This window comes from Tenrec ecaudatus, chromosome 18 (genome assembly GCF_050624435.1).
Source record: "Tenrec ecaudatus isolate mTenEca1 chromosome 18, mTenEca1.hap1, whole genome shotgun sequence".
Classification (NCBI taxonomy): domain Eukaryota; kingdom Metazoa; phylum Chordata; class Mammalia; order Afrosoricida; family Tenrecidae; genus Tenrec; species Tenrec ecaudatus.
Window position 1 is genome coordinate 5,389,152 of NC_134547.1, and position 13,050 is coordinate 5,402,201.

General features: G+C 47.0%; 1 protein-coding gene across 1 annotated transcript in view; it reads right to left on the reverse strand.

Moving 5' to 3' along the window:
• The window catches only part of LOC142432629 (uncharacterized), a 48,503-nt gene that overhangs the window by 13,463 nt on the left and 21,990 nt on the right, over positions 1 to 13,050 (reverse strand). Inside the window, exon 7 of the mRNA XM_075537851.1 lies at positions 2,844 to 2,984. Within this exon, the coding sequence (XP_075393966.1) occupies positions 2,844 to 2,984 (141 nt within the window). The remainder of the gene's footprint in view (positions 1 to 2,843; positions 2,985 to 13,050) is intronic.

Here is a 13,050-nt window from a genome sequence, read left to right on the forward strand (position 1 = left end):
CTACAAACTGGTCAACTTCAAGGGCTGGCTAGAAACTGACCAGTCCCCTCTTGATAGGCCTCAGGTACTGTAATTTGCATAACAGATGTGGCTGGGCTACAACTCACCTCATTTACATAAACTATTGAACAATCTCCGCAAGGTGCAAATGACTGGGCATTAGGCAGAAAGTGGCAAATCAAGTTTGTTTCAAAAGCACCCACTCTAGGGTAAAAAACCAGGGAAAGGTAACTTGGTGGTCCCGGGCAGGACTCTCCCTCAAGCTGCTTTTTCCCAAAGAACCAAGCCAGAGGCGACCTAAGGAAGCTCATTTCTCTACCTGCGTCCAGTGCACTAATTAACCCATTGTGACCATAATGTAGTAGTTAGCATAGATGCAGCCAGCGAGCAGTGTAACCAGCCTGCATTAATCAGCCTGAATCTACATTCGTGTTGCATTGCCCAGTGTGACCCCTTTGTAATGACTGTGATTCTTTTTGTAACTGCTGACCCATTGCCAGTCATTCATTCATTCATTATTTACTTTTAAAAAAAATCATTTTATTAGGGGCTCATACAACTCTTATCACAATGCATACATACATCATTTGTGTCCAGCACATTCGTACATATGTTGCCATCATCACTCTCAAAACACCTGATTTCTACTTGAGCCCTTGGTACCTATTTTTGAAATTGCTGATGTTGCTTGTAAACTCCTGTTTTAGTTTTACGTAAGTTCTCAGTTTTCCGTTTATCATGACTCCACCTGCCTTTACGCCTTGTTTATTCCCCAGTATGGAAACTCCCCTTTTTAAGCATTCGGGTTGTGGGGGACATAGGCTCTAGCCACTGCTCAACCTCCGGTCAATAATGGCTTAACAACTTTAATTGAAGTTGTGTGGGGTTAATTGATCTCATCCGGGCACAAGAGGGCAGTCATATAGAACTGAAGAAATCACACAAAATGGAGCAGGTTAATAAACATGGAGAGGAGAGTGTTTACCTGTGGCAACATGATTCCTTTGTGTGGTCTTTTGTCTTGGTTCTTTGGAAGCAAACGTTTGAGGTTTTCTCATGAGGCTGAAGCAGTTACTTTTAGACCTAGGTCTCTGTGCCAGAAGGTTTGTGGCATTTCCTGGGTAACTTGTAAAGGCCTGGGCTCCACACTTTCTGTCCGCTCCTGGGCTGCACCTTGCAGTTACCGGGCAGTGTGTCACGCAAATGAAGCGAAGAAGTGAGGCCCTCGGGAAGGGTCACTTATGCCCACAGCCAAGTACTCAAGTTCACTGCTGCCGAGTCAACTCCGACTCACCGGGACCCAAGGTCAGGACAGGCTAGGACGGGGCCTGTGGCATTCCTAGACCGATGCTCCTTATGAGAGTGGGAAACTTTGGCTTTCTAATGAGTCCACAGTCGAGTGGGGCAGCGTTTCTGAAGACAGTCTAATCTGTGAGAACTGTGTGGCCAGTGCAGCCCATAAGAAACTCAAAAGAGAAGTGGAGAGTGCCGTGGACGGAAGAGCTCGTGTCAGAAATCACAAAAGGCACAAAGGGTGGAGGTGAGTCTGACCAGACCTCATAGAGATCAACCTTGGGCTGATGCCGGTCATTATTCCCCTTGAAGTTGGGCCGGTTCAGATGCTGCTACTTGTGGTGCAGTGAACTCCTTCACATGACCCTTCTAGTCACAGTCTTTGTGATTCTCACACGATAAGTGGGTGGGTCTATTCAAATAAGGTACACAAATTAAGGTAGGACCATGCAAAGGTGGTCATAGAACCCTCGTGAGGGGATTGGTTGGTTGTGCTATTCACGTGGCTTCTAATGAGCTCATCCTGGAAGTGAAAGAAAAGACTTCACGACCAATAAGAGCTGGGAGCAGAGAATGTCCTTTAGACCTGGGGTCCCCGTGCTGAGCACCTCCTAGACCCGTGAGACAAAGGGGTGTAACACTGAAGCGGGTGCGAGGCAGAGAGAAGCAGCGGCAACCACTGCCGCCTATGATGGCAGAAAAGCAGCAACACCAGAACCAGGAAACCGTCACGGGGCAGCGCTGAGGGCTGAGGGCTCAGAGAGAAAGAAGAGCAGGGCAGGCAGGCCCAGAAACTTGATCCCAAGTTACAGGCTGTTGTTCCTGGTTACACTGCGCCCTATGGATCATGATGCCGTGATGGCCGGTTATCCTTCCACAGCAAACCCCTTCACTGTGGGCAGGGTCTCTAAGTGCAGCAAGGTCACTGCAATACAATGTTGAACCAGAAGAAAAGTGGGGCGTTCGTGGGAGAAACAGCTGTGGCTAGAAATGATACAACAGCTGGATGGTGAAGGGATGTTTGACACCCAGTGGGTAAGAAATCAGGCTTAGGTTGATTTTTATGGTGAATTTCTCACTTTCCCCGGAAGTCAGAAGGGGCTGGAAGCCACCTGCGATTCTTATATTGTTAACTAGTCCCATTTCTACATGCGTCTATGAGAATGCTGCTCAAACAGCAAAGAAACTTAATCAGACAAAAGTCTCAGAAAATGCTGACGTTCCCCCCAAGGACCTGATCTTTGCCTCAACAATTTAAAGTATAACATTTAAATTACAACAACTCTCTTGGGGTGGCGAGAGAAATATAAAATGCAAGTTAGCATCTAATGTAACCCAAAGAATCCCCAGTCACATGTGAGGCTCACTGATTCGACGTCAATTCCACTAACGCTCTATTCTTCATCCTACGGATGTTGGGAGTCGGAGTCAAAGGTAACTTTTCTCCAGATTCTACTTTCCCAATTTAAACTTTTCAAATGAACCAAAGTGATACTTAGCAGCTCTCTACAAATCCTCTAGAAGAACAAGGAGTATATAAAAACAGTCACCTGAGCTCCGGTCATCTTCGTTGGCTCTTGGGGCACTGCCAACGACTGGGCTGGCTCCGTCTTTGCTGGTTCTAGTTCAGCTTTGATATTTTCAGGCTCCCGAAACGATGACACCAAAATCCTGCAGCCTCCTGCTTCAAGTAATTAATTCTCTCGCTGCTGGCGAGTCGGGACCTGTAGGCAGCAGGGGAATCAATGTCAGTGGGACATTCCCTCTGGACTCAGATGCTCCTGAGATCCGTTTTTGTTTTTTTTAGTTCAAGGATCGTTTGTTGGCCCTTAGGAGTGTTTTCCAGTCCAGTCTGTTGGGGCACCACGCCCCGACCCCAAAGTCCACTTTCAGCATTCCCTGGGGACCTTGCCACTCCATTCCCTTGCTGTTCCGCTGCACTCCCCCAGTACTTTGCCTCGGTGTGGTGGGATCAGGTCAGGTGCAATTCCCACACTGTGTCTCCGGTGCTGTCCCCTGTATCGCCCTTAGTCACTGAGGGGCATCATGTCTCATAGTGGGGCCAGCCATGTTGTTCCCTCTGTGGACTGGCTGCTCTACTCAGGAACATCATCCTCACGGCCTGGTGGGCCAGGCTGTGCTCCACTCTCTCCTCCTGCCCCTTCATCTGCTCCCGTGTGCTCTGATCAGACATGTCCATCTCCCGGAGCTGCAGAATCAATGTCCTTTGAAACAAATTCTTCTCGGGAGAGAGGGAGACCCTTCTTAAGACCAGGCCCCCACTCCTGTTAAATGTCTCTTCATCTGGTGACTTGGGACACTTGACAACCCTGGGCAACAACATATACTATTCAAAGACGGGGTAAAAGGTGTCTTTCTCCAAAACAGTGCTTGGACCATCATGGACAGGTGTGAAAGGTAAAAGAAGAAGAGAGTTTTGTCCGTACCTCACAATATGCGCAACTAGCCATCTATGGTCAAGTGTGACTCTCCATAAGCTTTCAGAATGTTAATCCCATAAGCAATATATGCCTGGTCCTGTCCGATGTAGAAGTCAGGGTCAAAGATAGCTGTTCTCCCAGATCCTACTTTCCCAATTTATGCTTTTCAGATGAACCAAACTGATGCTTAACAGGTCTCTGTAAATCCATTAGAAGAACAAGTAAAGTACAAAACCAGAGTCACCTGAGCCATGATCACTTCCGCTTGCTCTTCCATTACGTTCTGGAAATAGAATTTAAACAGTAACGATAAACTGATGACTGATTCTGCTGTAGAAACTAAAACTGTACAATCACTTTAGAAATCAGGTAGGCATGGCAAAATAATAATAATGTATGAATTATGAAGGGAGGGAGGAGGAAAAATGAGGAGCTCATATTAAGGACTCAAGTAGAAAGCAAATGTTTTGAGAATGATGATGGCAACAAATGTACAAATGTGCTTGACACAATGGATGGATGTGAGGATGGATTGTGATAAGAATTGTATGAGCCACCAATAAAATGATTTTTTTAAAAATCAGGTATGCATCATCAAGTAGGTTGAAATTATAAATTTTGAAATACACATGCCCCCATAAGAAGTATACATTGGGGGAAAAAAAAAGAGGACCTGATGCAAAGGGCTTAAGTGGAGAGCAAATGCTTTGAGAATGATTGGGGCAGGGAATGTATGGATGTGCTTTATACAATTGATGTATGTATATGTATGGACTGTGATAAGAGTTGTATGAGCCCCTAATAAATTATTTAAAAATTAATTAATTAAAATGCAACTCAAAATTTAAAAAATTTTTTAAAAGAAGTGTACATTGGAAACATAAACTATGTATCAGGGTTTTCAAAGCAATGTTCCATGTATTAACCCAACAGTGTAACCAATTAGCAAGAAGAAAAGACAGGAGCAGAGTATGTACTTTGAACTTGAGGTCCATGAGCTGAGAACCTCAGACCCTGGAGACAAGAGGAGAAGCATGAACACCAGACATGGCCCTAAATGGTGAGAAGCCGAGGCAGGGAAACAGCAGCAACAGCATCAGGAGACGTGTGTGAAACGTTACAGAAACCAGCCCGAGGAGCAAGAGTGCCTCTGGCCACCCATTAGTGGCCAGGGCAGGGGTCAGGTCAGATGTTCACGGGTCGGAGGGGTAAAGGGCCACGTGGACAAGGAGCAGGCAAAAACCTGATAGCACACATGGCCTCAAAGCTGTCCTAAGAAAGAACATTCCAGATTCTGAACTATAACCCAGTACTTCCCTTGTACACCCAATAATCCCTCGTACTGCCTGTGAGTTCTACATGTCCCCATTAATTGTGGGAGCTTTCTCTGCTGACCCACAGAGAGATGGCTAAGTGTATGTGGCTGAGGCTTACGGAGGAGTGGAGAGCCTGTTGGGTATTTATTGGCAGAGCTAAAGGAGCTTTGCAAAGTTGCCTCAGCCAGGTAGAGGCCAAAGGGCTGTATGGCTGACGGGCTGAGGACCAGAGAAAGGCATGCTTGTGGGCGGGGCTGAGAAAAGGCAATCCTGACCGAGTAACTGTATCCTGAGCATTTCTGATCCTGAATTATAACCTGTTAGCTCCCCTAAGAAGCCCCATAATCATGAGCATTGGCTGTGAGTTCTGTGTAGCCATGGCTACACATTATAAACCCAGTAGAGAAGTAAAGAGTGCCTTAGAAGAGACAGTGAGTGTCAGAATTGGTAGAGAAACGGAGAGAATGAAGACATGGTTTTTCTGACCTCCACTTCCGAAATATCAACCTTGGGCTGATGCTGTTTAACTTTCCTTCCTTAATAAGGCAGAAGAGGTCAGTCGCTGCCCCCATGCCATTTTCACATCTACCTCACAGGACTTGGACTATTGGCTTTTATTCTTTTCCCCCATTGTGATGTTAAACAGAGACGTCAGTCGCTCTGATGCCACACCATTTTTACACCTGAACTTCAAGCAACAAAACTGTGTATTAATCATTAGAAAAAGCTATTATACTCAAACAATGGAATGATACAGAGCAAGTCTTTCTGAAGAGCCTAGAATACCTTGTACATTGATGTACACAAGTAAAGCATTGTTGACAACATAGACTGAAGGTGAGAAATTTTATGTCCGAGGCCTTATTTGGCCTACAAACCCTAAAATATTTGCTAAGTAATGTAATCATTCACAGACTAAACTTCCCAACTCCTGATGCGAAGTAAATACACCTGCATGTAGCAACATGAATGACTCAACTATATTGATGGGACCAATCTTTTACATGGTGAAAAATAAGCAAAACTACATCAAATAGTATTAGGAGTAATTAACTGCATGGTAAAACTTACTGTAACTGGTTAAATGCTATGAAAATTCTATTTCTTGCCTGACCAACCCCCACCCACCCACCCACCCCCAAAAATAAATTCAATAAACCCATTGCCATTAAGATGAATCCAACTCCCAGTGATCCCACAGGGGGTTTCCATGACGATAAATCCTTAGGTTTACAGTCCCATGCCTAAGCTACTGTGCCGATAGGGCTCCCTTTTTGCCTGGTAGTGGGAAATTATGCATATATTGATCTTATACTAGTTAAGTCTACATTTTTAAAAGGAAGATTAATTTAGGAAAAAAATAATAAAAAGGGGAATGATGGAAATCCAAAAATGCCAAATCAAAGTGAAGTAAGTGCCCGACAGATCTAAAATTCATTCTTGGCTAAGACCAATAAAACACACATCCTTAATGAGATGGATGAAGGGAAAGCCGTGACACACAAAGAGAAGGAGTTCATAGGGAGAAAAACAACGACCCTTATAAAACCGGCATCTTGTAGTAAAACAGTGTGTTAGAATGGATGGACTAGAGAAACAAATCCATGGACACACATGTGTATAAGAAAGAGATTTATATGCAAGAGCAATTGAACATGGAGAAAAAATCCCAGCCCAGTCCAGATCAAGTCCATAAGTCCAATATTAGCCCATATTTCCAATATCAATCTAAAAAGTCCTCTTCAGATTCACAAAACACATGCAATGATGCTGAATGCAGAATATCACAGGCCAGTGGGTAGAAAGTCTTTGGGTCCAGTGGCGTTGTAAGCATCTTAGCACTGGCAGGGGTCTCTCTGTGGCTTCTCTGGCTTCCGAGGTCTGATTGTGTCTATGTGGCTTTGTCTTCTGCAATGTCTCGCAGGGAGTTGCAGAGAGAGAGGTGTCTTCCGCCTCCAAGGAGGAAGTCCCAGATTTCCCAGAATTCTCAGAAGGCCATGCCCACACAGAAGTCTCATTGGCTGTCTCCAGATTGACAGCGTAGATTCCACCCCTACACTCTTAATCCTCAAATTGACACCAGATTAGGTGACTACCACAAACACGTTTACACACAGAGCTTGATAGAATTACAAAGCACATCTAAATTCTTTTGCATGCCATTCCCAATATTATCTTCAGAAACTGTACAAGGAGTAACTATGAAAGTGGGAGACAGGTCACCTTTGCCAGGCAATAATGAACTGTCACAGTCTTTGGAAACATCTACATCAGGGTCCCATACTTTCAATTCTGGGTCTTAGCCATGCCCTCTGGATATTATAGGGACTTCCTGTGGCCCTGGGCTTTAGCTCCATCTTCCAGGACCAGTGGGATTTCAACTCCACTACCTTGGATTTTATTGACCCAGTCTCCATCTGAGTGTCCACTCCACCCACTCAGCCCTAGAAGGTTCCATTCTTCGGACCTGTGGGCATGGCAGCCATATCCCTTAATGGCAGCCCAACAATCTGGAACCATGTGGCCAAGATCCACTTCCGTAACACCTCTGAGGGTAGCCAAGGAGGCCACAGTTCCTGTGCACCTTTAATAGTTCTGTTCATCTCCAAAATGCTCCAAGGAGGGTCCCTTCCTCTTCCTGGAGAGTAGATGCGGCTCCTTTAGTCTGTTTCCGCCTAAAGACTTCCAAGAGGCAGACAACATTCTTGCTCCTCTAGTTATTTTTGTAGGCTCTTCAGTCTAAACCAGTATGCTTCGCCATGGTGCTTGGTTGGGTCCAACGGTGACAGACTCAATCCCTTTAACAAAAGATTGTGCAACTAAGTCTTTGGGAAACATTCCAGGGTACGCACCCTTAGTTTGGCCAACGGGATTCTCGAAATCTTTTTAATGCTGTCTTGATTTTGCACAGTTCACTTTGACGTTCATCTAGTTATTATTATTTTTTAGCCTTCAAAGTAACATCTTTACTTACTTTTAATCATCTTATTAGGGGCTCAGACAACTCTTATCATAATCCATGCATCCATCAATTGTGTGAAGCACATTTGTACATTCGTTACCCTCATCATTCTCAAAACATTTGCTCTCCACGTAAGCCCCTGGCATCAGCTCCTCGTTTTCCCCCTCCCTCCCACTCCCCCCGCCTGACTTCATCTAGTTTATACTGAATTTTATTATAAGTGGAAAGGGGGCACGATTCAGCCCCTCCAACACCTTACTTAGAAATCTCATCAGCCGGCTCCCCAAGCTCATCAATTACGAGTTCTATCTTCCACCAGACATTTGAGCATAATTCAGAGAAGTTATTTGCCACTGCATAAAAAGCATCACCCTTCCTTCAATGTCCGGTCACATTTCATCACTGTCTTTTAAAGCCTCGCCAGAAACACACTTAGCGTCCCCATCGCTAGCAACGTTCTGCCGCTGGTGCCCTCTGTATTCTCCAATACAGCAGAGATATTTCCCCCTATATTTCACTTCCATTTCCTTCTCAGTCCTCATCAGAACTGCCAGTGGCATCTCTACTTCTACCAACCAACCGTCTCCTATCTACTAAAATCCCACTGCCATCAAGACGATTCCCATAGTGGGTCTTTAACTTCCAACCAATACCCACCTCCCAAACCATTTCAATGCAAAACAGCACAGCAGAAAATGTAAGTGAGGCTTCGCGGACCAGCAGGTCTCCCCGACCACACTCGTCTCCTCGACTTCTGCAGCCTGAAGGCAGCCCCAGTGAGCGATGGGCGGCGCGGGGGAAATGGTACATACGCTGGTCTAAACCACGGCTTTTACACAACTCTCCGGAGAACAGGCCACCTGTCTCCACAATCCAGGTTCAAGGGGGCCTGGGTTTCCTGCGCTTTGTCCTCACCACCCCCTGCCTAGACCGACACCATCCCCGGGTTCACCCTCACTCAGCCCCACATTGCGTCCCGTACCCGGTCCAGACCACGCCTTCACCGAAACGCCACGCCCCACCCCACTCCGGCACCCAGGGGGTCGGGACCGCCGGGTCGCTTGACAAAGGCGCTCGCTCGCCCCCGGGTCGGACCCCAAAGGCACCGACTCCCCGCACCTGCTTCCCCTCCAGCACCTCCGCCCAGCGCTGCCCTCAGGAATCCCATGGCTCCTCGCGACCCCACGGCCCCACGGCCCCCGTCCCGTTCAAAGAACGAATAGACCTACTGGGCTGTTTTTCTCCGGAACCACCAGAAGTTCCGAAAAGTTGGAAGTTACTTCCGCGAAAATACTTGGGCTCTGCCACCCCCGGTGCGGGCTCCCGAACCCGCTACGGGACGCGAAGCGGGCCAAGAGCGTTCGGATGAGCGCGGAGTATGGCTCTTCCGGTGTGTCCCGAGCGGCAATGTCTGCGCCCAGCCGTGGTGTTTGCTAACGGAGGCGGCCATATTTGCAAACCTTCCGTACAGGCGGGTGTGGGCGCCTTGTGCCGCAGGTAGCCAGGCTGGGGCTGCTTGAGTCACAGGGGATAGAACTTGACCGTCAAGGTGAGGGTGTCACAGGACTAGGCAGTGCTTCGTTCTGAGTCGGCATCGAACGACAGTAGCCGGGAAGGCTGAGAAGATGAGAAAATCATGCAACTGCCTGATTCCCAGGGACCTCGGCAGCTTTCTTTAAAGTTTTTAAAAAAAAATCAAATAAAACAAACAGGTAACTTGAAAACAGACCACTGGGAGGCCAAGGGTCTGTACAGCAGACGTGTTCCTGGGAAGAATAAAGGGAAATGAGGAAAAGCTGGCAAGCAGACAACACGAATAGCTTCTGGCTGAAAGGGGCTGGCAGAAAGCAGTTGAAGGACAGAAACACGTTTAGGGGAAACTAGTCAGTCATACAGGAGAGCGTCCATCACACACCGGGCAAAAGGGCTGCGGGGTAAACCGAACAGATGTTTGCAAGGGAGTTGGGGGAGGCCAGTTAAAGACAAGTGTGCCAGGCCCTTCTTTAAGGAAGCTCCGCTAAGGCCTATTCAGCAGGTCTCCACGGTACCTGCGGTGAGCTGCAGGGCCCAGGAATAGAAGCCTGGTTCTACACACAGGCAAGGCATTTCTCACGGAGTCAACACCCACGGCGAGCGACTGACTTCTCCTCCATTCCATTTCTCAGCCAGCAATATCAGACAAGCCAATTAAGAGATGATCTTTGGGGGATTATCTGGAAATACGGCGGTATGGTGGTACGGTGGTTATGCACTAGACTGGACTGTCAGTCACCAGGTGAGTCGTTCAAAACCACGGGCAACTCCGTGAGGTTTAGGGCCGTGGGAAACTAACAAATATCATTCCCACAGATTCTCCCCTAATAGTTATGCTGCCTTAAAGTCAGCACATAGTTGATTCTGTCTCCCTACTGTTGTTCCCACTGTGGGGCCCATCCCCCCGCATGTCTTCCCCCAATGCAGGTATTAGGTTTCCTCACCTGTGAGCTCAGGGACTTTATGTGATTAGCACCCACCTTGTGAAGCATGTTACTGAATATACATATCATATGGCTACCTACAAATAGCCCCAAAACAGTAAAGACACTCTCTCCTCCTCTGGTCCTCCTTCCCCACTCCTGCTCTCTTCTCCCCTCTTCTCCACCCGTGCTGTGTGAGGACCTGGCTGGTGAGATCATGGCGGTCCAGGAGGTGAGCATGCTACCATGAAATGTGTCTGACTCCTTCATTTTACTCGCTTTCCTGTCTTCCATGGCTTTACTATAAGCTTTATATATCTTAACCATACAGTTGTGCCTACGAACCCGTGATGTTGTTAGGGGCTGGTGTCCCCCCACAAAGGGTGAGACTGTGGGCTCTTGGAAACATTTCCAACCTCAGAAACCCTAGGAAGCAGTTCTGTGCTACCCTACACAGTTGTTGGGACTTGGAATCAAGGTAATTCTGGAGGGACTGGGGGTTGTTTTTTAACCTGGAATGCGGTCATTAGAGATTCATGAGAAAAGGTGAGACGACCCATGTGTCATCCTCATACTTGGTACCACTTACTGTTGGTGGTACCTATACAGTGGAGTGAATTCTTTAACTTGGCCTTGAAAGCAAGTCTTTATGACGCTCATATGATTGATGGGACTATGCAAATAAGGTGCCCACAACCCCCTAAGGGGATTGGACCAACCAAAAAAAACCCAAACTCATTGCCAGGAAGTTGATTTGGACTCACAGTGACCCTATTGGTCACAGAGGTGCACTGTGGGTTTCCTAGACTCCTCTGACAAAGAGTACCAGGTGGTTCCCAACTGCCGACCTTCCACTTAGCAACAACACGAAACTTTCTACACCACAAGGGCTCCACGGGATTACTGTGCTGTGTCACATGGGGTGGCACATTTGGTTTCCTCTACCTTCCTGAAGGTGGGATGGGGTGGGGGGAGGAATCACCATATCGAGGCAGCTGAGCATCTATGGCTGAGCTTGCTTCCAGAGCAGGGTGCCACTGTGTACTTGACAAAGCAAGGTTCACTGATCCATGGACCATGAGTTGAGTCCCTTGTATGTGAAGCACAGTGGTGGAATGGGTTCTCCTAGGATGTGTGCTAGGTGCGATAAAGAGATGTAAGCTTTGTTCAGGAGAGAAGTGGCCAGGGCAAGAGACTGTTAGAGAAAGGCGTGCTAAGGAGTAATTGGAGAATAGGCTGTCCTAATTGAAGACCTGTATCCTGAGTCATTCCTGATCCCATATAGTAACCTAATGCCTCCCCCAACCCATCTCAGAACTGAGTATGGTCTGAGTTCAGTGTGGGCCTTGCAACAAACTGATCCCAGTGGGAGAGTGTCATGGGAGGGACCGTTGGTGTCCTAGTTTCCATAAAAGTTGAGAGATGAATGAAGGGGGAAGTGCAGAGTGGAGACCCAAGGCCCAAGTGTCGGCCACTGGAGATCCCCTAACAGAGGGGTTCAGGAGAGGAGATGGGTCAATGAGGTGCGAGGTAGTACCGATGAAGAACACAGCTTTCCCCCAGATCCTGGATGCTTCCTCCCCCCAACTACCATGATCTGAATTCTACCTTGCAGGGCTGGATAGGGCAGAGGTTGTACACTGGTACATATGGGAGCTGGAGGCACAGGGAATCCAGGGTGGATGATACCTTCAGGACCAAGGGTGTGAGGGGCGATGCTGGGAGAGTGGAGGGTGAGTGGGTTGGAAAGGGGGAACTGATTACAAGGATCCACATGTGACCTCCTCACTGGGAGAGGGACGGCAGAGAAGGGGGGGAGGGAGACTCCGAATAGGGCAAGATATGACAAAATAACAATGTATAAATTACCAAGGGCATATGAGGGAGGGGGGAGCGGGGAGGGAGGAGAAAAAAAAAGAGGACCTGATGCAAAGGGCTTAAGTGGAGAGCAAATGCTTTGAGAATGATTGGGGCAGGGAATGTATGGATGTGATTTATACAACTGATGTATGTATATGTATGGATTGTGATAAGAGTTGTATGAGTCCCTAATAAAATATAAAAAAAGAGGAGAAAAAAAAGAAAATGATTAGGGCAAAGAATGTACAGATGTGCTTTATACAATTGATGTATGTATATGTATAGACAGTGATAAGAGCTGTATGAGCCCCTAATAAATTGTTTTAAAAAAAAAAGTCGAGAGAGGTGTTTGATCTTAACTGCAAAGGAGCTTTGGGCTGTAGGTGCAGATGGTGATCCTCTCTCCTAATCAGGTATTTAGAAGAGGTCAGATGCTGCTGCCACACCATTTTTTGTAAACAGCAAGACTCATTGTAATTTAGTACATGGATTGAGGAGCAAATAATAGAGAAACAAAGGCCCAAAGCCCCTTTCCCAGCAAAGGGAAGAGGAATAATGAAGACAGAGGAAATCACATTATCAGTATTCAGCAGGGAAGTGATGATATAGAAGTTAACCTGAAGGGGGAAACGGGCTTTTAATATGGAGACAAAAATGTATCTTGGGAAAGAAATGCGTGGCAGTTACATAATCTCCTATCAACTTGAGCAAAGGGGTGGAGT